The sequence below is a fragment of the Trichosurus vulpecula genome, chromosome 9 (genome assembly GCF_011100635.1).
Source record: "Trichosurus vulpecula isolate mTriVul1 chromosome 9, mTriVul1.pri, whole genome shotgun sequence".
NCBI classification, from domain to species: Eukaryota; Metazoa; Chordata; class Mammalia; order Diprotodontia; family Phalangeridae; genus Trichosurus; species Trichosurus vulpecula.
The window spans coordinates 11,170,812-11,191,875 of NC_050581.1; the positions used below are offsets into that span (position 1 = coordinate 11,170,812).

At 40.4% G+C, this 21,064-nt stretch overlaps 1 protein-coding gene and 1 pseudogene across 1 annotated transcript in view; one reads left to right on the forward strand and one right to left on the reverse strand.

The window, feature by feature from the left end:
• The window catches only part of PRUNE2 (prune homolog 2 with BCH domain), a 267,872-nt gene that overhangs the window by 212,300 nt on the left and 34,508 nt on the right, over positions 1 to 21,064 (reverse strand). The window contains exons 5-6 of the mRNA XM_036739295.1: positions 19,408 to 19,560; positions 16,916 to 17,010 (exon numbers count right to left, since the gene is read on the reverse strand). Coding sequence (XP_036595190.1) covers positions 16,916 to 17,010; positions 19,408 to 19,560 — 248 coding nt within the window. The remainder of the gene's footprint in view (positions 1 to 16,915; positions 17,011 to 19,407; positions 19,561 to 21,064) is intronic.
• LOC118831836 lies at positions 13,692 to 14,024 on the forward strand (annotated as a pseudogene).

Sequence of the window (21,064 nt, forward strand, 5' to 3'; positions counted from 1 at the left end):
AGGGTCAGGTCCCCAAATCAGCAGGACAGGGACAGAAAGAAAAACAAAGGAGAGGGAAGGTAAGCGACAGCTGCTATTAAAAGTAACGCCAAGCAGCGGAGAACGGGTCTGCGCACATCCCTGAAAAAGTAATTAGCCCACTCTTTCCAGAAATTAAACCATCAAAATGACATTACACTACGCTTTTTAAAAATTATTTACAGAGTGCTTAGAGCAGTCATGCTAGCAGAGGATTCTGGCCCGAGGGCTTCCCTTCACACACAGGAAGGATGCGGAACAGAACGAGAGACTGTTAGAAAGAAAGTTCAGATTGTCACCGCCGTACTCTGGGAAGAGCCGTGTGCCGAGTTCCCCTGCCAGCGCCGAACTTGAGAATTACCGTAATAAGCTAGCTTCCCGTTCTGCGCAATGCTGTGGGGCGATCGAAATGAGACAAGGGAAAGCTAAGCGCTTCGCCTTCCAAGAGCCAACATTTGCAGAGGGTAGGGACAAGAGAGGTGGCGGATTTAAGCAGGGGAGCCCGCATTACCCTTCACGAGGGTGGAATTTTAGGACTTCCTTGCTTCCATCAGGGGCAGCAAGCTTATAATATATCCACTGGCAACAGGGACGCTAAGAAGATGGGCTTATGGGTTTATCATTTTCAAGAGCCCAGAAATGTATGTTTTTCCTTAGCATAAGCTGCAGCAAAATAAATTCAATATAATTTTAAAATAAAACTTTAAAATGTCTTTTCCAATATATTCCTTGGGGGGGGTGGAATCCCCCCCCCCAAAAAAAGTTATTTTTAATTTATAGGGCTAGATTTACAGGAATTCTTAACCCATTTTGTGTCGTGGACCACTCTAGTCGGGTAAAACCTATGGGACTCCTCAGAATAACGTTTTTAAATTCATAAAATGTTGTATTACAAAGGAAACCAATTCTATTGAAATACATTTATCCAGATTAAAAAAAGAAACAGGTTCATGGACTCCAAGTTAAGAACCCCTGGGCTAGAAATATCCACATTAAAATCAACCAAACAATCAGAATTTATTAAGACTGTGTCTGACACATAGTAAGCACTTCATAAATACTTGTTGACTAACTTACTGACAGACCTACTATGTGCCAAGAGTGGTGGTAGGCCCTGGGAATATGAAGATAGAAATGGGTCCTTGCCCTCAAGTAATTTATATTCTATTGGGGGATATAGCATGTATGCGTATCAATCTATACTAGATCTATGCAAAGTAAATACAAGGTAACTGGGAAATGGGAAGGTGCTAGTGGGGGACAGGGGGCAGAGTGATACATGAAATTATTCAGCTGGTACATAAAATATACCCACTCAGTCTGAACTATTTTTTTTCTAAATGGAGAAAACATTTTGAGGAGTCATTTTTAAATAAGAATGTAAATCATGAAGCTGGAAAATAAATAAAGGAAGTATTATACGGTCCAGGCTGGAGGAACAGCTAGGAATAATTGCTTGGGCCAGATACAGTTGGGTGATATCCAAGGAATAGAGTCATACACTGCCTTCCAAAAGGAAATAAGCAGGGCACAGTGTTGTAAAAAAAAAAATATGTTTTAATAGACATATCAGAGACCATGTAATAGGCTAAATAGATGGGAGATGAGAAGAAGATGGATGTTCTAGGCAGGCCATAGCTAGAGATACCTTCTGGCTTCAATTCTAACGCGAATGTAGTTTTGACCATAATTTTCTTGTTGAGTTGTTTCCAATTCTCCATGACCCCATTTAGGGTTTTCTTGGCAAAGACACTGGAGTCGTTTGCTATTTCCTTTCTCCAGCTCACTTTACGGATGAGGAACTTAGGCAAACAGGGTTAAATGACTTGCCCAGGTACACAGCTAGTAAGTGTCTGAGGTCAGATTTGAACTTAGGTCTTCCTGTCTCCTGGGTCAATGATCTATCCACAGCACCACCTAGGTGACTTCTGACCAAAATAAAAGAGGAGGAATGTTGAGTTGAAACAGAAGAAAAAACCATAAGAATTTACAAAGAATAATGGCATGCTAAACCCAGGAGGTCGTCCTAAGCCATCACCCAAAGCAACAGAGGTGCAATCAATCTGCATCGAACTGACTGAACAAATGAAAAATTGCATTGGTGATATTTTCTCAACTACAAATTTTTGTACCCTAAAAGTCCCTAGCAAAGATAAGTTATATGCCTATGTAAGCAGGACCACAATAGACAAGAAGAAAGTGAAAAGCGTGACAAAGATGGAAGCGAACAGAGCAGTACTCAGGGGTACAGCTTGGGATAGAAGAAAATTTCTTCTCAATTTTTATCCCTATAAGAAGACAGTGGGAGCATCCCTGGGCTACAAATGTTGTAGTTACATTCATGTCACACATAGACCTTTGGAAAAAAATGTATGGATGGCAGACTAGGGAAGGGATAGAAAGTAGGGGTGCATATATTTGGGATCTATGTGTATACTCTTAAGTTATGCAAAACAAAACCCACCAAAATGTATAAATTAGAATATTATACAGCAACACACATCTCTTGGTTTCTAACTTGCATTTCTGAGACACATGGGACTCCTACATAAAGCATAATGCCCCTCCCAGGATTTTCTTCTCTGCAGCAAGGCAAATAACCCTTACTGGTTTTATCCTGACTGAACTTATCCTTAGTTCCTTGAGAAGCTTGCCTCTGGGTTTTCTTTCATTCCCGCTTGGTGGCATTTACATATGGTAGCAAGTGGGAATATCTGAGTTTTGGAATCAAACTCTTTTAAAGTCAGTTTATGCCTGGAGCAGACACCACGTTTTATGTGCTGTCCCCTCTCCTGCCTGCTCCATATACTCAACATGAAAGGAGAGACAAATATTTCTCCACAGTATATGCCTATCCCAAAAGACCCACAAGTGGATAACTTTTTGTTTTTAAGTCGAGCCCTGGAATTTCACCTAGGGAGCTCTCTGACGAGGAAACGTCTATTCTTTCAGATGGGCTGCAACTTATGATATGAAGAGCTGACTAGGGCACATGAGCAGATTAAGTGACTTGTCCAGAGTCACGCAGCCGACATGTGTCAAAGGCAGAACTTGAAACCAGATTTTCCTGATTCCAAAGCCAGCATTCTATCCATTATACCACCTTGACTCCTGAAATCTGTGGATTACCGTCCTTTATGTCCCCCTTGCCCCATCAACTGTCCATAAAAAAGCCATATATATATATATGTATATATATATACACACATACACACACATATATGCATATATATGTATATAATACACACATATATACATATACACACACATACATGTATATGTGTGTATTTTTATATATATATTATTTATATATATATATAGTTTATTATTTATACTTGAAATGTAGTACTTCGAGGCTTGCAAAGTGCTTTACATGCATTATCTTATTTGAGCCTTACAAGAACCTAGTGAAATAGGTACAGTTGGTATCCTCATTTAACTGATCAGGAAACTGGGGGTTAAATGTGACTTGTACAGGGTCATTGTCAGTAAGTATCTGAGGGAAAATTTGAACCCATGTTTTCCAGACTTAAGTCTGATGCTCTCTACTATATCACACTGCTACCTCTGATCTCTAGTTCACTGATTTTTGTTCCCTGCCTCCAATCAAAGGGCTATAAATGTCATTTAAAAGTATCTCAGTGAGATCCTTTGGAATTTTCAGATAGTCTGCAAGTCTACATATGCTTCCTTGGGATATCACAATACATTCCGATATGCTCTAAGCTTAAGAAATTACTTGAGTCCTGACTTAGAGAACCTTCTAGCCAAAGTAATGAAAATTTGCTTGGGACCAAAATGAGTACTCTCTTTTCCTAGTGTTATATACTGGCTGCAAGAGGCTCAGTTACTACCCAATGAGACCAGGGTAATTTTTCATTTTGGCTTCTCTGAGGTTTTGAACCAGCAAACTTGGGGCTAAATTCATTTTATTATGACTCCTCAAAGATGAGAATAAAACATTTTTGAGGTTCCCCCCCGCACTGGTAGTACCACACAGTTTTGAATCCAGTTGCAATATACAGCAGCAGATCAGCAGTGCTGGTGACTGTGAGTATACAAACATGTCTTGAATCTGTGAGAAATGGTGGGAGGAGTTTTGTTTCCACAAGATAGTGATAGCAGATTGTAAGTCAGGTGACTGTTTCCAAGCAGAACTGTGATCTAGCAGAGACCACATTTCTGATTGGGTGAAAGGTTAGAGGCTTGTACACATGCTTAATAAGCCATTTGGGGAGAGCATGACGTAGGCAGTCAAGGGGTTGCATCTGGCCAATGAAGAGCCTGGCGGGAGATTCAAATTGGGAGCCAATAAAAGGACTGGTGTTTGTTTGAGTCCTTGTACTCTCCTGTACTCTGTTCAGGGGTTGCACCCATTTATTCAGAATGAATAAATGTAAAATATAATTAAAACCTTCCTGGCTTTCCAACTAGTATTGTTTATTCCTAGACAGCGTAAGTATATTTATAACAAATCCATGTCTAAACTACCAAACAGTGTAGTCATGAGGACAACCTGGGCTGAGTGCATGGCAGAAACCTATGTCAGTCACATCTTTGACCATTTGCCTCTGACTCCAGTTCTAAATGAAAAACACAAGATTTCAAGAGATGGAAATCCCAGGCATTTTTCAGCTCAAGAGAGGGTCTTTTGTAACGTAAAAATTTTAAACAAAAGCTTAAGTATGGTTAAGAGGGAATTCATGGAAGTAGAATGTTTACAGCAATCCCTATTACAATAGAAAGTGCCATAGACTTACCACCAGAAAAACTGCATTCAAGAATGGTTTCTGACACATACTGACTAAGCATCCTGGTCAAGTCATTTAACCCCCAAGCCCCAGGGAAATCTTTTAAGACTCCAAGTTGTAGAACAGTTACAGATCTGTGCCAGCAGAGGGCATTTCCTCACCAGGAGCTCCCCATGCCAGTAAAATCACAAGTCTGGTTAAAAACATACATGGAAAAAGGGAAGGGTTGTAGGGAGCCAACAGCAACAGCCAGCAATGGACTCAATTTGTCATAGGTCTCTATTCTATTCTATATTCTATTCCATTCCATTCCACTCCACTCCACTCCACTCCACTCCATTCCATTCTATTCTGTAGGTACAATCAGAGGATAATGCTTAAGGAACAGGGACAAAGAGTAATGGCCCTAAGCTTCATGGGAACTTTTGACAAGAGATGTTGTCTCTCTGGCTAGGTTTCTTCTGAGGACTTGTCTCCTCCATCTTCCTTCCTCCCTAAATCTCAGTGTGAGTTCGTGTGTCACCTGACATTATCAGGTCTTGTGTCTTTGACTCATTGATGTTATTTAAACTCATCGTTTGCTGGTCTGTTAGGAAATCCTATATTCTTCCTTATTAATTTCCTACTCATATTACTTGAAACATCTGCTAATATAACACATAACACATGGGAAAAAAACTCAAGTAACTTCCTGCTTGAACCCCAGGGAGTCAATAGGAAACCAAACAGCAGAATGCACAGTTTTTATCTACTAATTCAAAACTTCCTGGAAAGATAATGTTGTCATCGAAATTATGGAACCCAAACTTCCTAGTTCTCAGAATTTGTCACTGAAGAGAAATGGTAGAGTTTTTAGGCAAATGAAGCCATGAAAAATAGAACCCAGAAAAAATAGAATCTCAGAATTGTGAAGGATCTCAAAGGCCAACCCGTATCCAATGAGGAAGCCCCTCTGCAATATTCTCTACCATGTGACCATCCAACTCTCCTATGTAGACCTGTAGTGAGGGGGACCCCACTAAGAAGTCCATTCCACTCTGGTGGCGCTAAAGCCATTTTTCCTTCATCAAGCCAAAATTTGCCTCTGCAATTTCTATCCATTCATTGTTCTGCCCTTTGTAGCCATGAAAAATAAATCTAGTCGTTCACATTAGGGCCCTTTCAAATGCTTTTTAAGACAGTACTTGATCGTCCCCCTAAATATTTCTTCAGGTTAAAAACCCAACTGATACTCATATGGCCTGACCTCAGGCCCTTGATCAAGCTGAACTTTAGAGGGTCAACCTCCCTCCCAGGGCTGGAATCTCTTCTACAACACCCCTTATAGGTGGTCATCATGTCTTTATTTGAAAACATTGTCATCGGCAGTAATGTATTGAAAGGTTATTAATTAATATCAATAACTGCAATCAGAAGCAGCCTGACAAAGTAGGCAGACAGTTTCAGAGCCAGGAACCAAGAAGATCTGGGTTCAAGTCCTACCTCTGACACATGCTGGCTGTGTGACCCTGGAAAAGTCACTTAACTTCCTCATACTACAAGCACATTTCTAAGATTATAAATTGGAGAGCAGGTGCAGATCTGCATTGTTAGAAATGGTTTCTCACCCCAAGTTCCCCTACACTGATGAACTCAAGGGCTTGGTCAAAGGCAAACAAAAACATCAGTGACCACACATCAATGATTCAGAAGATCTATGACCTCATTAATGTGCGCACTTCATCATTGGTGCAGATGGCAACCCACCAACGCCCTCTCTTCCTATGCAATTGTTGACTTTGTTCTACCAACACCTCGCTCATCCACAAATGGGTTTGCTATTACTTATCTACCTGATCTCACTTTTCAGGCAGAAATAATCCTCCAGGGAGAAAGCGACTGAAATATACTATTGACCAAGAACACCTGGTTCAAATATCACCAGAGAAGTTAGGTTTTCTTTCTAATTTATTAAGAAGGAAAGGAAGGAAGGAGGGAGGAAGAAAGGAAGGAAGGAAGGATGAAAAGGAGGAAAGGAAGGAGGAAGGGAAGGAGGGAGGGAAGGAGGAAGGGAAGGAGGAAGGAGGAAGGGAAGGAGGGAAGGAAGAAGGAAAGGAAGGAGGGAAGGAAGGAGGAAAGGAAGGAGGAACGAAGGAAGGAGGAAGGGAAGGAAGGAAGGAAGGAGGAAGGGAAGGAGGAAGGGAAGGAGGAAGGGAAGGAGGAAGGAGGAAGGGAAGGAGGGAAGGAAGGAGGAAAGGAAGGAGGGAAGGAAGGAGGAAAGGAAGGAGGAACGAAGGAAGGAGGAAGGGAAGGAAGGAAGGAAGGAGGAAGGGAAGGAGGAAGGGAAGGAGGAAGGAGGAAGGGAAGGAAGGAGGCAAGGAAGGAGGGAAGGAAGGAAGGAGGGAGGGAAGGAAGGAAGGAGGGAAGGAGGGAGGGAAGGAGGGAGGGAAGGAAGGAAGGAAAGAAGGAGGAAGGAAGGAAGAAAGAAGGAAGGAAGGAAGGAGGAAGGGAAGGAGGGAGGGAAGGAAGGAAAAGAAAGGAGAGAAGGAGGAATGAATAGAGGAAAAATAAAACACAAATCAGAGTTAAAAGAGGAAAATTATAAACCAGTCTGACACAGACTCTGCTTATACAATACCATCTATCAATCAGCAAGTATTTGCTGAGTCCCTGCTATGTGCTTTCAGCTCTGAAGAAGTGCATATTGCTAGATTCATGCCCTCAAGGAACTTACAATCTGGTTGGGGAGATAAGTTTAACACACGTGAAACAACCAGAAAAATACATATACCAACATATAATTAGGCCTTAATTTAAATAATTCAAGCTATAATTACTACGGGAATTCAAAGGAAAGGGGAATAAATGAGAATTGGAGTAGTAGAGGAGGCTTCCTGGTGAAGGTAAGTCACATACGTGGCTTTGAACAATGGGTAGGATTTAAATAGTTTGGGAGACGACATGAAAGTCAGTATCTGAATTTCTTTTTTAAATGCGAGGAATCAGGTGGGCAAAAAGATGTCTTAATCACTAGTTTTTTTTCAGATTTCTTCTGAATGTTAGTTGCTGTCCAGATGCAACACTGAACAACTCTCTTCAGAAGAAACAGTAAGCTTCTCTCTGACAAGAGGGGGATGTCCCAGAAATTGACAGCCCTTTTTGCCACTACTGAATTTTGGGACTTTCGCCATCATTTCAAACAATAAATACCCTCTCCGCTTGGCAGGGAGCTTGAGAACATCTGCTGTCCACAAGGGCCCTGAGTGACTCAGCGCTCTGACGAGACACGTGAGAAAAATCTAGATTAGGGATGAAGAACTTCCAAAGATCATTTATTTCCATTAAAGCACTGACTGCCGTGTCTACAGGGGCCCAGCAGACCACCGTACTTAGAAAAGTAACACTTAATTACAGTGGCATCTGCACATCTATTATATTTTATGGATGTGTTTGGATCTAAAAAATGCATTATTCCCTGTGCTGAAAACCATAGATTTGAGATTTCAGCAGCACAAAACTACTGCCTTAGAGAAAGACAAGACAATCCCTAAATTGTAGACAATTCTAAACCTCACGGCATTTAATCCCATCGACTACAAATGTCATTAATATATGAGGCAATGGGTCTAAGGATTCATCCATTAGGGCACAGTCACAAACTGTGCAGAATACAACCAATTCCAGATACCAGATGGGATAGCACCATCAGTAAGAAGTCAACATCTAGTTAGGCTCTACACACACAGAGTTCCATTCTATCAACTTCAAGATTTTCATGTCCAAAGATAAGACTAAGCCTTCAGCTGGTACCTCATCTCTGTACTGGCCAGTTTTCCTACTCTGCCGATGGAAACGGCTAAATACCATTATCCACTCTCCATACGTGGACATTAACCTTCATCTCATCTTGGAACCCACGCCACTTGTTAATAGGAACACTGGAGGCTGGGATGTGGCCTTAGCTGGGCCCAAACTGAAGAACAGCATCAAGAACCGAATAAAACCATATTCCAGAGGTTAGCTTTGAGAGGATATTTTGTGTAGCATGTGTCCATGGGACATGACGGACAGTGAGGGATGCTGCATGACTAAGGACAAATGGTAAAGAGGAAAGTAGGGAAAGGAATGAAATGAAGGATGAGGAAAAGAGAATCAAGAATGCATTATGATGACAATAGTCAAATAGAAATAGAAAAAGGAAAGAGTAAGTTTGTGATCATAAACAGCTGAGATAGTTTTAAAAAATCTTGAATTTATAGACTTCTCTGAGACTTATAATGCCCTTTTGAGGAAATCTATCTCTGCTCTGGACATTAGGTATGACCTCTTTTCTTAACATCCTTGCTCTGCCGTTTTCAGGAAACTTTTCAACCTGCTCCCAACCCCCACCATGGATGCACCCCCTATTTAATTGAATGAATGAGTGAAAAAATATTTACTAAGGACCTCTTATATTCCAGGCACTATGCTATGTGCTGGGAATGCAAATACAAAAGTGAGACAGCCCTTGGCCTCAAGAAGCTTATGTTCTAATGGGAGCAACAGAACATTCAGAGGAATCCTGGACAAGAAAGGGAGTTCGTGTCTGGGGAGTCACAGAAAGGATAAATGAACTGCTTGACTAATACCCTGCATCCCCATGGGTATGACGTTGGAAATGGGACAGCAACTAGATTCACCTGAGTGAGACTCCACCCCCTCCATATAAAATCCATGACCTTCAGCTGCTTCAATTAATCATCCTGGTATAAAGACTATATGCCAAGCACTGAGTAAGAGAAGTGATGAAGAACTTGGAAATGCTGCAAGTACCTGGTCTAAGGATGGACTCTCTGAAGAACCTCTACTGACTCTCTTATTCTTCCTGTTGACCATCCTACCCAATAGTCTAGCAACCAACCCTTCCAGTGACTGAGACCAAGTTATTCCCTTTGTCCTATACCCTGCCTTCCTTCTCCCACTCTTTCCCTTTGCCCCTTCCTCTATGTCCCTACTCTTGTTTGTTTTGTTTCAGGCCTTGGACCTCCTTGCATATAAGTTTAAATACACCATAATAATACTCATTGCTTTTTTGTATTACTGGTTTTCTGTGAACCCTTCATCTAAGGCTTATAACTGCCAGTAAGAACAGAAATAATGGGAGCAAAGCTCTTCCTGTCCAGTAAACCCCTTGCCACAAGCATATTATTAACAGAAAGAATAATGCTTTCAGAATGGCTAGAACCAAGCTAAGCAAAGGACATCATGAGTCAGCTCTCTAAACAAGTGTTTCTGATGAGAAGACTCTTGAGAGAGAGCAAAGCTTGTGCATTCCGAAGCAGTTCACACCTTGGTGTTGTCATTCCTGGGGAATGGAAAGTGAGGATATGTGCTTCCTATAGGAATATTGGTGTCTGCCTTTCAAGGACTATAATAAGAAGGACAAATCAATTTAGTCTTAGTTATGTCTGTCCTTCTGAGCCCTGCCATAGGACAATCCACCTCTCTTGATCCCATTTGGTAACTCATTCACTACATAAAAGTCTCTGAATAGATTCACTGCAATACCCTCCTTGATCAGAGCACAGGTAAGTGGTGAGGGGGAAAGGTTTGATCTTATATTAATAGGATGACAAAGTTTGCTAACAGTAGTTAACCAAAGTTCAACCTCTACTGATTTAGAGGGAAAACAGGTGTCATACAGAAGCATAATCCCAAAAGGTAATTAACCCAAATCTCCTTCCACTGTGCTAAAATTATGCTTAGCAATGTTGAAAGGCAATCGTTTTTAAAAGGAAGATCCATTAGTGGAAATAAGGTAAGGGGGCATTTAATTAGAGAGACAGGGAACTATGGCTACAGAATGTTGTGTAAACTGTTGAAAAACATTCAGTGCATTGATTAGTTTTGTCTAACTTTTCCTTGTCATAAAAATGGCTTAGTGTGGATGGGGAGAAAGGTGAGAAAAGGATTACTAGAAAAGACTGATGCAAAAACCAAAGGCATCCGAAGAAATCCCGTTACTTCCCCTTCCAAAATTCATTGTTTTAAGCTTCAAGGGTTACTTCCCAGGTCTAATGGTTCATAATTTGATGAAAAAAAAATGTTTCCTCTCATCGTAGTCTTCCATGATTTTATGGACTTCCATCAGATTTTCTCCTCAGTCTTCATATTTGTAGACTGAATGAGGCACCTTTTTTCCTTAATTAGCCTACCATACTTTCATGTATATCTATTCTACAGCCTTATTCTCCAAACAATTAGATCCTATCTCGCTAGTACAGGACCACTGATAGAAGTATTCCCTACTCAGGCTCATGCCTTAGGGGACAAATCCCTGGATCCTTTACCACTATACCCTACTTAGGTTAAAAATGAATGTCAAGAAAATTCTTGATAGAAAAGGGAGTCAATGGAAAATTTGGAACTGGCTATTTTTCTCAATGCTTTCAACCTCCTCCCTAAGCCTTTTACTAGAGATAATAAGTGACTAAGATAAAAGATTCTGCTGCTTCCTAAATATGTTCCCTTGAGTTATCCACTTGATCATTCTGAGCCTTAAATTTCTTATCTACAAAATGAGATTCAATGAAATGATCTCTAGGGTTCCTTCTAGTTCTGACATTCTATGATTTTAGGCTACAATGGACTTGAGTTTTACCTCTTTTCTCTTCTATGCATATCCTTTGGAAGCGAGTAGTGTGTAATAATTATCAGTGAGCTTGTCAAAAATCAAGTCAAATCAACAAGTTTTTGTTAAGTGCTTACTATGTGCCAAGCACTGTGCTAAGAGCCAGTGATCCAAACATAAGCAAAAAAAAGTCTCTGACCTCAAAGAACTTACCATCTATTGGAGGAAGACAACACCAAAAAGGGTGCTGAAAGTGGATGGGAGGAGGAAATAATGTGTTGGTAAGCAAAATGGGCTCCTTAGCACTTAGTTCAACCAAGTGCGCTTGAATAGTTTGGCTTTTGTTTCCTTTGAGTAATTCAGTGTATTCCATTGAGCCTTACTAGGTGCTAAGCCCCAGGCCCAAACCCCTATTAGGTGTAAAACTTTAGTGGGTGTGACTTGGTAACCAAGGTGGGGACCAAGGTAGGGCTAACTCCAGGGAGGGCCTAGTTTACATATCTGGGACAGCAGAGGCTCTTAGACCACATGGGTTTAAGTCGCCTCTTTGTGACGATTCTAGGTCACGTGGGTGAGTCGCATGTGTGACTCACCCCTGACACTGAAAAAGATATAAAACCAGGGGTTGGCTGTTTGTTCTCTGGAGCTCATTCCCACAGCAGTGGTGGCGCGTGACTCTGGGCCAGCCCTTGTTCTGAGCTCCCGGGCTGAACCTAGATGTTGGTAACTATGAATCTGTATTGGGTCTGTCTGTTGATGTTTGTAATTTGCTCTGAAGTTCAGTGTGCTGGTCTCTTCCCCTGAACTAAGTGAATTATATTTGTGTGCTGAATTAAAGTAAGCTTGTCAACCCCTTTAACCTTGCTTTCCTTAGTTAAGCAGATCAAAAGAACCTGGGCTTTCACAGCGTGTTGGCAGCTTTCTGGGTGCTGGCTGTGGGTGGATCTTACACCCCCACAGAAGCTGCTAGCTGGATTGTTGAAACAAATACCCACCCTCGGGAATGAAGGCCATGGTGGCAAAGTACAAAGAATGACATATGTATCCTCCCAGCCCTTCTTCAAAATAATAGAGGGAACTGGGGGTGAAGGGGAAGGAAATGTAGCAATGGGAATCTGCCCACAAGGTGGAAATTTGACAGAAAAAAAGCAAGCTTGGCCATGATTTAAAGGGAATAGAGAGGTCATGAGATCTCCAGAGAGTTAAGAAACAGTGGTAATGAGATCAATCAAGAAGCATTTTAAAGCACCTACTATGTATTATACCAAAGAACTAATCATAATAGCCATATAGACCCCTAAAAGATTCAGCATCTTGTCAATCACATGTGCAGAAAGAACACTGTGCAGGACACTAGGGATTTGAATACAAAGAATGAAACAATCCTTGCTGTCAAGGAGCATAGAGAAAGGGAACTTGGAAACATGAACAAAACAGGAAATCCTGAAACAATCAGATATCAAAAGGGATTTTGAAAGAAATAATCAGGAACCTCTCCTGTTTCCCTCCCCCTGCTCAATTACTACATTGCCTAGAGATAAAAACAGATCTCCAGATCTAGTCATTTCCCCCTTAAACATCTGTACCAGGAGGAAGTGAATATCTTCTACACAGCTGGCAATATTTTCCAATGACATGCGTGTTTGATTTATCCATTGGTCCTCCACTTTCAAGAAATCAGATTGCACTGCCAGACATGTAGTTAACCAACTGACTAATTAATAGACCAAAATGTAAATTATTGTTGAGCTAAGGTTATCATTGTATCACTTGTTCAGCATGCTAAACACTTACACCTGAGCATACCTTGACACAGCACCATTGTTACATACTGCATAATATAAAAGAAGGTACACTATGGCTAGAGTCATTCAATGATCTTGAATCTTTAACTGAAGACACACATTTTGCTACAAAAGACAGTTCCCTAAGCTGTTCTGTGTGAATTTAGAAAGGAGTTTCAAAAAAGGCACTTAAAACTTAATCAGATGCCATTAACTGGTGTGATATCGAGAAAGCACAAATACTAGGGATCCCTAAGGCACATTGTACAAGCCCTGTTCCTGCTGACCCGTGTGTAGAATGTATCTCTTTGAGCCCTAGAGGCTGATGTCATAGGTTTATCTCTCTATCACACCCCACAAAATGTTTAGGGCACATTCGATGGCTCTACCCACTTTGAAGATAAGCTAGGATAATTATCAATCCTCAGCTCTCCAGAGACAGCAGAGTCATTCTACGAACAAGGTTAGTATTAAAAGTCAGCATCTTGCTTTTTCCTCCATCTTGGAGTCTGAGAGGCCTGGTGGAAACAGGACTTCTAGAACAGCAAAATGCCTGGAAGACTGTGGTCCAAGGCCATTTTTGCCGGCTACAAGCGAGGCCTATGAAACCGGAGGGAACATACAGCTCTTCTGAAAATTGAAGGAGTTTATGCTCGGGATGAAACTGAATTCTATCTGGGCAAGAGACGTGCTTATGTATACAATGCCAAAAACAACACGGTGACTCCTGGTGGGAAACCAAACAGAACAAGGGTTATCCGGGGAAAAGTTACGCGGGCTCATGGAAATAGTGGAATGGTTCGAGCCCAATTCAGAAGCAATCTTCCTGCCAAGGCCATTGGACACAGGATCCGAGCGATGCTCTATCCCTCAAGAATCTAGAGATTAAATAAAATTACACAGTTTTGGCAAAGGTAAAAAAAAAAAAGTCAGCATCTTTCTACTACTGCCGATCTAGCATCTCCAGTTCAAATCAGTAAGCATTTATTAAGCACTATTTATGTACACAGCACTATGCCAAGCCCTGGGGGAAACATCCTCATAGAGCGAATCATCTGTGAAATGAGAAACAAGTTTTACATAGGGCATAGAACAACATATGGTTTATTGGCACGTAGATATATGCTAGGCGTCCCAAAAGTCTTAATGCAGTTTTAAGCTTTAAGAGCTTATATTATCAATAGTTTCTATTATCAATAATATCAGCATGGGGCAGCGAGGTGGCACAGTGGATAGAGAGCTGGGCCTGGAGTCAGGAGAATCATCTTGGTAAGTTCAAATCCAGCCTCAGACACTTGCTAGCTGTGTGACCCTGAACAAAGTCATTTAACACTTTTTGCCTCCGTTTCCTCATATGTAAAATGAGCTGGAGAAAGAAATGGCAAATCACTCTCGTATCTTTGCCAAGAAAACCTGAGAGGGGTCGTGGAGAGTCATATGCGATGGATACGACTGAAACAACTCAGCAACAACAAATATATGAACAGGACAGCTAGGTGGCACAGTGGATAGAGTACCGGACTTGGAGTCAGGAAGACTCATCTTCTTGAGTTCAAATCTGGCCTCAGACACTTAATAGCCATGCGACCCTGGGCAAGTCACTTGCCCCCCTTTATATCAGTTTCTTCATTAGTGAAATGAGCTAGAGAAGACAACGGCGCCAAGAAAACCCAAACGGATTTACGAAGGGTTGGACGTGACTGAAAACAACTGAACAAACAAACAAACAAAACCCCCCAAAATACAAGGTGGAAATGTTCACAGTGATGATTAAACAGTGCTCTCACTTGGTTCAAGGAAGTTCTAGGATACCCCTGGGTGAAAGGAGGTTGAATATCCACATACTTGCTAAATTACAGATTAGAATTTAAAGAGGCTTATCTAATCCAAGGGTTCTTAATCTGGGGCCCATGAACTTGTTACTTAAAAAAAAAGTGATAATGATTTCAAGACAATTGGTTCCCTTTGTAATCTTAAGTATTTTATTTTATGCATTTAAAAATATTATTCAAAGATAGGGTCCACGGGCTTCACCAGATCAAACAAAAAAGTTAAGAAAATATCTTTTAAATACAACCTGGTATCTCTGGTATCAGGGATTTTCTGTTGATAAATCCAACTTGTCCATTTTACACACAAAGAAACTAATGAACAGAGAAGTCAAGTGATCTGCCACAAGTGATAAACAACAGGGCCAGAACCTGGAACTCAAGTCATATGACTCTAAATCCATTTATCTTGCCTTAAAACTGTCATGTATGAGCATAACAAGCTGCATGCATCCAGACATAGATGAAAGGTACTCAAGTAGAGATCATAACGGGAATATACAGCTCTAAAAACCCAAGAGACAAATTCATAGGTACTCATCACATGGATGACCCAGCCGCTAACCTAGTGTCTTACAACTAAGGTACTTAAAAATGTTTGTTGAATATGAATAATGTTGATAGAAGAGTAGAAAACAACTAGCAAGGCACATAGGCCCAAACAAAGCAAGAGAGTTTTAAAAGAATATGCAAAATTCCAGACAGCTAGGAATGTACTTATGTAAAATATAGTTCTAATTAGGAAAAATTAATTAAGATTAACACTCAAGTTGCTGAAAACTCCCAAAGTAGATAAAAAGATAATATACTAAAGAACCATACAAAGACAAGAACGACATTAAGCATGAGTCACCCCTGTAATAAAAATGGAAAGATTTACTTATTATTAGTGCTAGAGCCTTCATGGTTTATTACCAAAATGACAGGTTTTCTAAGGCTCCAGAACTTACAAAAGCCAGTGTAGAGATTATTTTTTTAAGAAATGACATACAATTCCAGTACACAGTGTCAAGTAGCACATATAACATGGGGGACAGAAGCAGACAATTTTTTTTGGTTAACTTTCTGTTGAAATATGATAGGATAGCCCATACCCCGGGAATTGAAGTGGGTATTTTTCATTGTTTATATTTAAAAATATCATAACAATGGGTACTCTGTGGGTGTTCACAACAGAGAATATAAGGAAGGTCTCAGAATGTTGAGTGTAGTTATTGTGGTAGATTTATAGGAAGGCAAAAGTCATACAGAATAGGCAGATATGAATGGATTGGGAGAACTGTCATTGGAAAGAATAGTAGTAATAGTAGTAGTAGTAGTAGTAGTAGTAGTAGTAGTAGTAGTGGTGGTGGTGGTGGTGTTAGTGGTGGTGGTGATGGTGGTGGTGGTGATGGTGGTGGTGGTGATGATGGTAGTGGTAATGGTGGTGGTGGTGGTGATAATGGTGGTGGTGGTGGTGGTGGTAATGGTGGTAATGGTGGTGGTGGTAGTAATAGATAGTGTTTATATAGCATTTTAAGGTTCACAAAGTGCTTTACATGTGTTGTCTCATCTGATCCTTACAACAACCCTGGGAAGTAGATGCTACTATTATACCCATTTTACAGTTGAGGAAACTGAGGCAGAAGGTTAAGTGACTTGTCCAGGGTCACACAGCTAACTGTCTGAAGGACGATTTGAAATTGAGTCTTCCTGACTGCAAGCTCAGCATTCTCTCACTGTATCACCTAGCTGCCTACAATATGGGAATACCCATGTTAATGCAATCGTAGATCATTAGAACATTGGAGCATGTTAATATGCATTTCTATATAAATAATACCACAAATAGGTATTCATAGCAAACAGCTTAAAAGTAAAAAATCAATGACAAAGGATTCTGGAAAGAAAGGTCAAGCATCATATAATGGCTCATACTGAACATGTTATCATTTCAAACCTTACCTCAAGGGTCATGTACACAGTACTGATGGCTACTTTTATCTCTCCATCAGACAGTTCCTTCAGATCCTTCAGCATTATCTGTTCAATGCTTAAACCTGTTAAAAGAAGGACAATATAGCATGTTTTTACTGCAGAGAAACTTTACAATATAACAACATTATGTTAAAATGTTAACACTATTAACCTCAATTCCTTCTTTCACCCTCAATTACTGTGGAAACTGAATACCTCTCAAATATGTATTTGTCCTTAGGGAATCATCAGTGTCCTAAAGCATGCTAAGGGAGACCAATGAAATGAACAAGTTTAGAGACCACTATTGTTCTTAAAACACAAATTGGAGGGCACAGATTATATAGATCATTGATGATAACATAGCAAAATTACATTCTCTGATTTATTTCCAGGAAGCTTTAGAGTGAACCAACATTTCTAACTTCCAAATTTTTATATGAGTTTTTTCAATGTGCAGTTTATCTTGTGGGTAAATATAATAAATGATGGAATTATCCTAATTCAATTTTTTATTTTTTTCCTGGAGGATTTATAGTAGTAATTATTACAGTGGTAAATACATAAATGGTAAATAGTAAATTCTCTAATTCTAGATTTTCAGCATTGCTTAGAGTTTTAGTCTGGTGGCTTTGAATGAAATCCCCCATTGAAGAAGCAGATAATTTCTTGGTAGCAAATTCTCATCCTATGCTTTTCTTCACCTCTTTTTCAAAAACAGAAAATCCATAGGAACACATGGACAGGAGTGGTCTCTGTTATGTGCTTCCCCATCTTGCAGCCTCCCAACTTAGATGGAATTTAGTGTCAGCAAAGACTGGTAGATTGCAATCTGCCTATGAATTGAAGGTTGAAAGATCATGGGAAACAACATAACTGCCCTATTTCCCAAACAGATTATTTGTAATGTCCTGATATCAACAGAAACAAAAACACCAGTCAGGTATCAAATACATCGTGTGTACTTTGCCTGTGTTCTCCCCTTGAGCTACTTAGTGTTCAAGATATCTTCCTCTAAGTCAGAAGTTCTTAACTTAGTTTGGGGCAGGGGTGGCATCAGTGGACCCCTAAGGAGTCTGTGGATAGATTTCAGGAGGATCCTTGAATTTATATATGTGTATGTATGTATGTATATACACACATATATATATATATGTGTGTGTGTGTGTGTGTGTGTGTGTATTGAAAGCTATATTTCAATATATTTTCTTTCCTTACAATCTTAAATATTTTATTTTACACATTTAAAAACACATTTCTGCAAAGGGAAACCTAGGTTCACTGATTTCACAAAGGGGTCTATGACACAAAAAAGTCTAAAAATCTCTGCCCTGGTCATTTTACATTTGGGGGTTCCAAGCTCTGCCCTTAGGCTCCCCTTCTGTTATCCCCTGCTCTCTTTACATGACCAACCCACCTTTTCTCATCACCCATTTCCTAAATACACACACACACACACACACACACACACACACACACAAATAGGGACAGGGATAGTGACAAGACCTGTGATTGTGTTCATGTAGGGAGGTCTCAGTGAGAAACTTTCTCCACTAATTTAGGTCAGACTCTTCTCTGCAACTTATAGTCTTATAGGGCTTCTCAAAGCATGGAACAGTTCAAGGATTTGCCCAGGGTCTCATAGTTAGTATGGGTCAGAAAACACCATGCAACCTATCCATGTGTATATTATAGATATTTGCTTTATTCTTCTTCACTAAAATTCAAGTTCAATGTCTCATCACGGCATGAAGGTGACCCTGGATTCTCAGTCAATGCTAGTGGAACACATGGTCTGATGACTCCACACAAACTGGAAAGGTTTCTGACAAGGGACAAGAGACATGATGTGTCTACTGTCTGAGGATCAGTCTAGCCAAGCTCATCTTCAGCTTATGAATTTTTCAGCTATAGCATATCACTAAGACCACACTCAGTAGTAGAGGGGCTGGGCTCTATGGCAACGGAGAACGTATCCATACTGATGATCACTGAAACTTGAAGGTTATTTTTGCTGAATGAATGATAGTCCCCATCTTTATCAGGAAATTTTGTTTATTTAAAGAAGCCTGGTAAAATGAGCCTTTAAGCTTCTCATCAACAGAACATTTTCATCGACCCAGCCTTTTTCTTTCATTTCTTCATATCCTTCTAAAATATAATTTATTTATAAAATGCTCTCCAGTTTGCAGTCAGCCTTACCCTGTTCTTAAAATAGAACCTTCTCTACAAATTAATACTGTACAATGGTGTCAGGGGTACACATTAGTTGAATGAATACCCGAAACATTTCCAGACACCAGTACCTCAGAGTACTGGCAGTAAGAGCTAACTGTACCTAGGCAGATTGCAATTATTTAAATGAGAATCACCTACAAGCATAAAAAAGCAGAAGAAACACAACTTCTGAAGCAATGCAATACACTGTCCCCCATACCCGCACAGGAGTTGTGATGTGCCTCAATGACGGTAACACTTACTCTGGGCACTGCATTGGGTCTCTTGCAGAACGCTGATAATATCTTCCCTTGGAGGCAAATCAGGAAATTTCTCTTCTAGAATGGAAAGAATTTCTTCCTGTTTCTCTGACATCTTCTCAGATTCCATGGACATCCAGCTGAAAAGGATACTCCCTAAAATGAAAGAGAAACCAGCTTTTAAATACTGATGTATGATGTGAGAGCCTACATCTTGTTGAGTCACATTAGCAGTGGCCCTACCCATCTCTTCCCCACTCCATTTCTTTTCCCCCCCTGACCCCCCCATCCTTTAAATTCAGATTCTAGGTCCTTTTCTAGGTAGCATTGAAGGCCCATCTCCTGAGTGAATTCTTTGAGTGATCTGCCAAAGTTCATTTCACACCAGTGACCATCACTACAACTTAAAACTAAGGCTTACAATCAAGCACAACAGACCCAGCTAAACAATGTGCATTAATTTAAAACCCTTAAAAAATAAAGAGAGACAGATAGCCAGCAGAAAGGGTGCTGAATGTGGAGTCACTTAATACCTGTGTGAGCTAGAGCAAGTCAACTAGCCTCTCCTAACCTCAGTTTCCTCATCTATAAAATGGGAGATTAGCCATCTTGGGGAGAGGAGAGAAGGAGAGAAAATTTGGAACTCAAAAGTTTGTGGAGCTGAATGCTGTAAACTAAAAACAAATGGAAGATTACACCAGATAACCCTCAAGGTCATTTCCAGCTCTATGAATGAATACATTCATAGAATGTATTTGCCCATAGCACTTACTAGGCGCAAAGCACTTGCTAAACACTAGAGATTTAAAGAGAAAAAGAAGCCAGTCCCTGCTCTCAAGGAGCTCACAGTGCAATAGAAGAGACAACATATATAGGAAGTTTCAGCTACCATTCAGATGGAAAGGTCCCATGGTCCTTAGGCACAGCAGCAAAGCAGAAGGTTAATGCCTGACCTTTAATGTCATTTCTATGGATAAATTCCTGTCAGTTTCTGATGCCAAACCATTTGACTGCTCCACAGACTTTGGCATCAAGAACCTTCATTTGAGCGTCTTCAATAGATATAGCTGAAACACCTGCAAGAATCGCTGCCAGAATGTTTCTACATAGCGGTTGCTTCTCAGGATAATAGCCTTTGGCACTGGGCTTCAAGCATTCCTATTCCGAAAGCTCTTGGGTCATAGGCTGCCTCCATTAGGGTCTAAGGGCAGAAGGTGATAAAGTAGTGAGGATCATTCGGCTGGCTTGGCACATGCTGTGTGTATATGGAACTGGTAGAGTGCATAGAGCACAGGCTCTAGAGATTCAGGAAGAACTGGTTGAGTCCTGACTCTGATGCATACTGGTGATGCCGGGCAAGTTTCTTAGCCTACCAATGCTCTAGGCAATTATCTAAATTGATAAATTGCAGAGCCAGGTGCTCATCTGCATTGGTCAATGAAGCTTCCTCATAAGGAGCAAAATGAAATCACATGTCTAGTCCAAAATAATAAAAATAAGATTCCATTAAATTAATCACAATACAAATGGTGAGCTATTTGAAGATGTTTCTTTGAAAGGATGTAATAAAGCACAAATACCACCAGATTGCAGAATTCTAAAATTAACTTCTTACATTTCTTAGCAAAGTGTCCATTTAGATATCATTCCAGGTCCTATG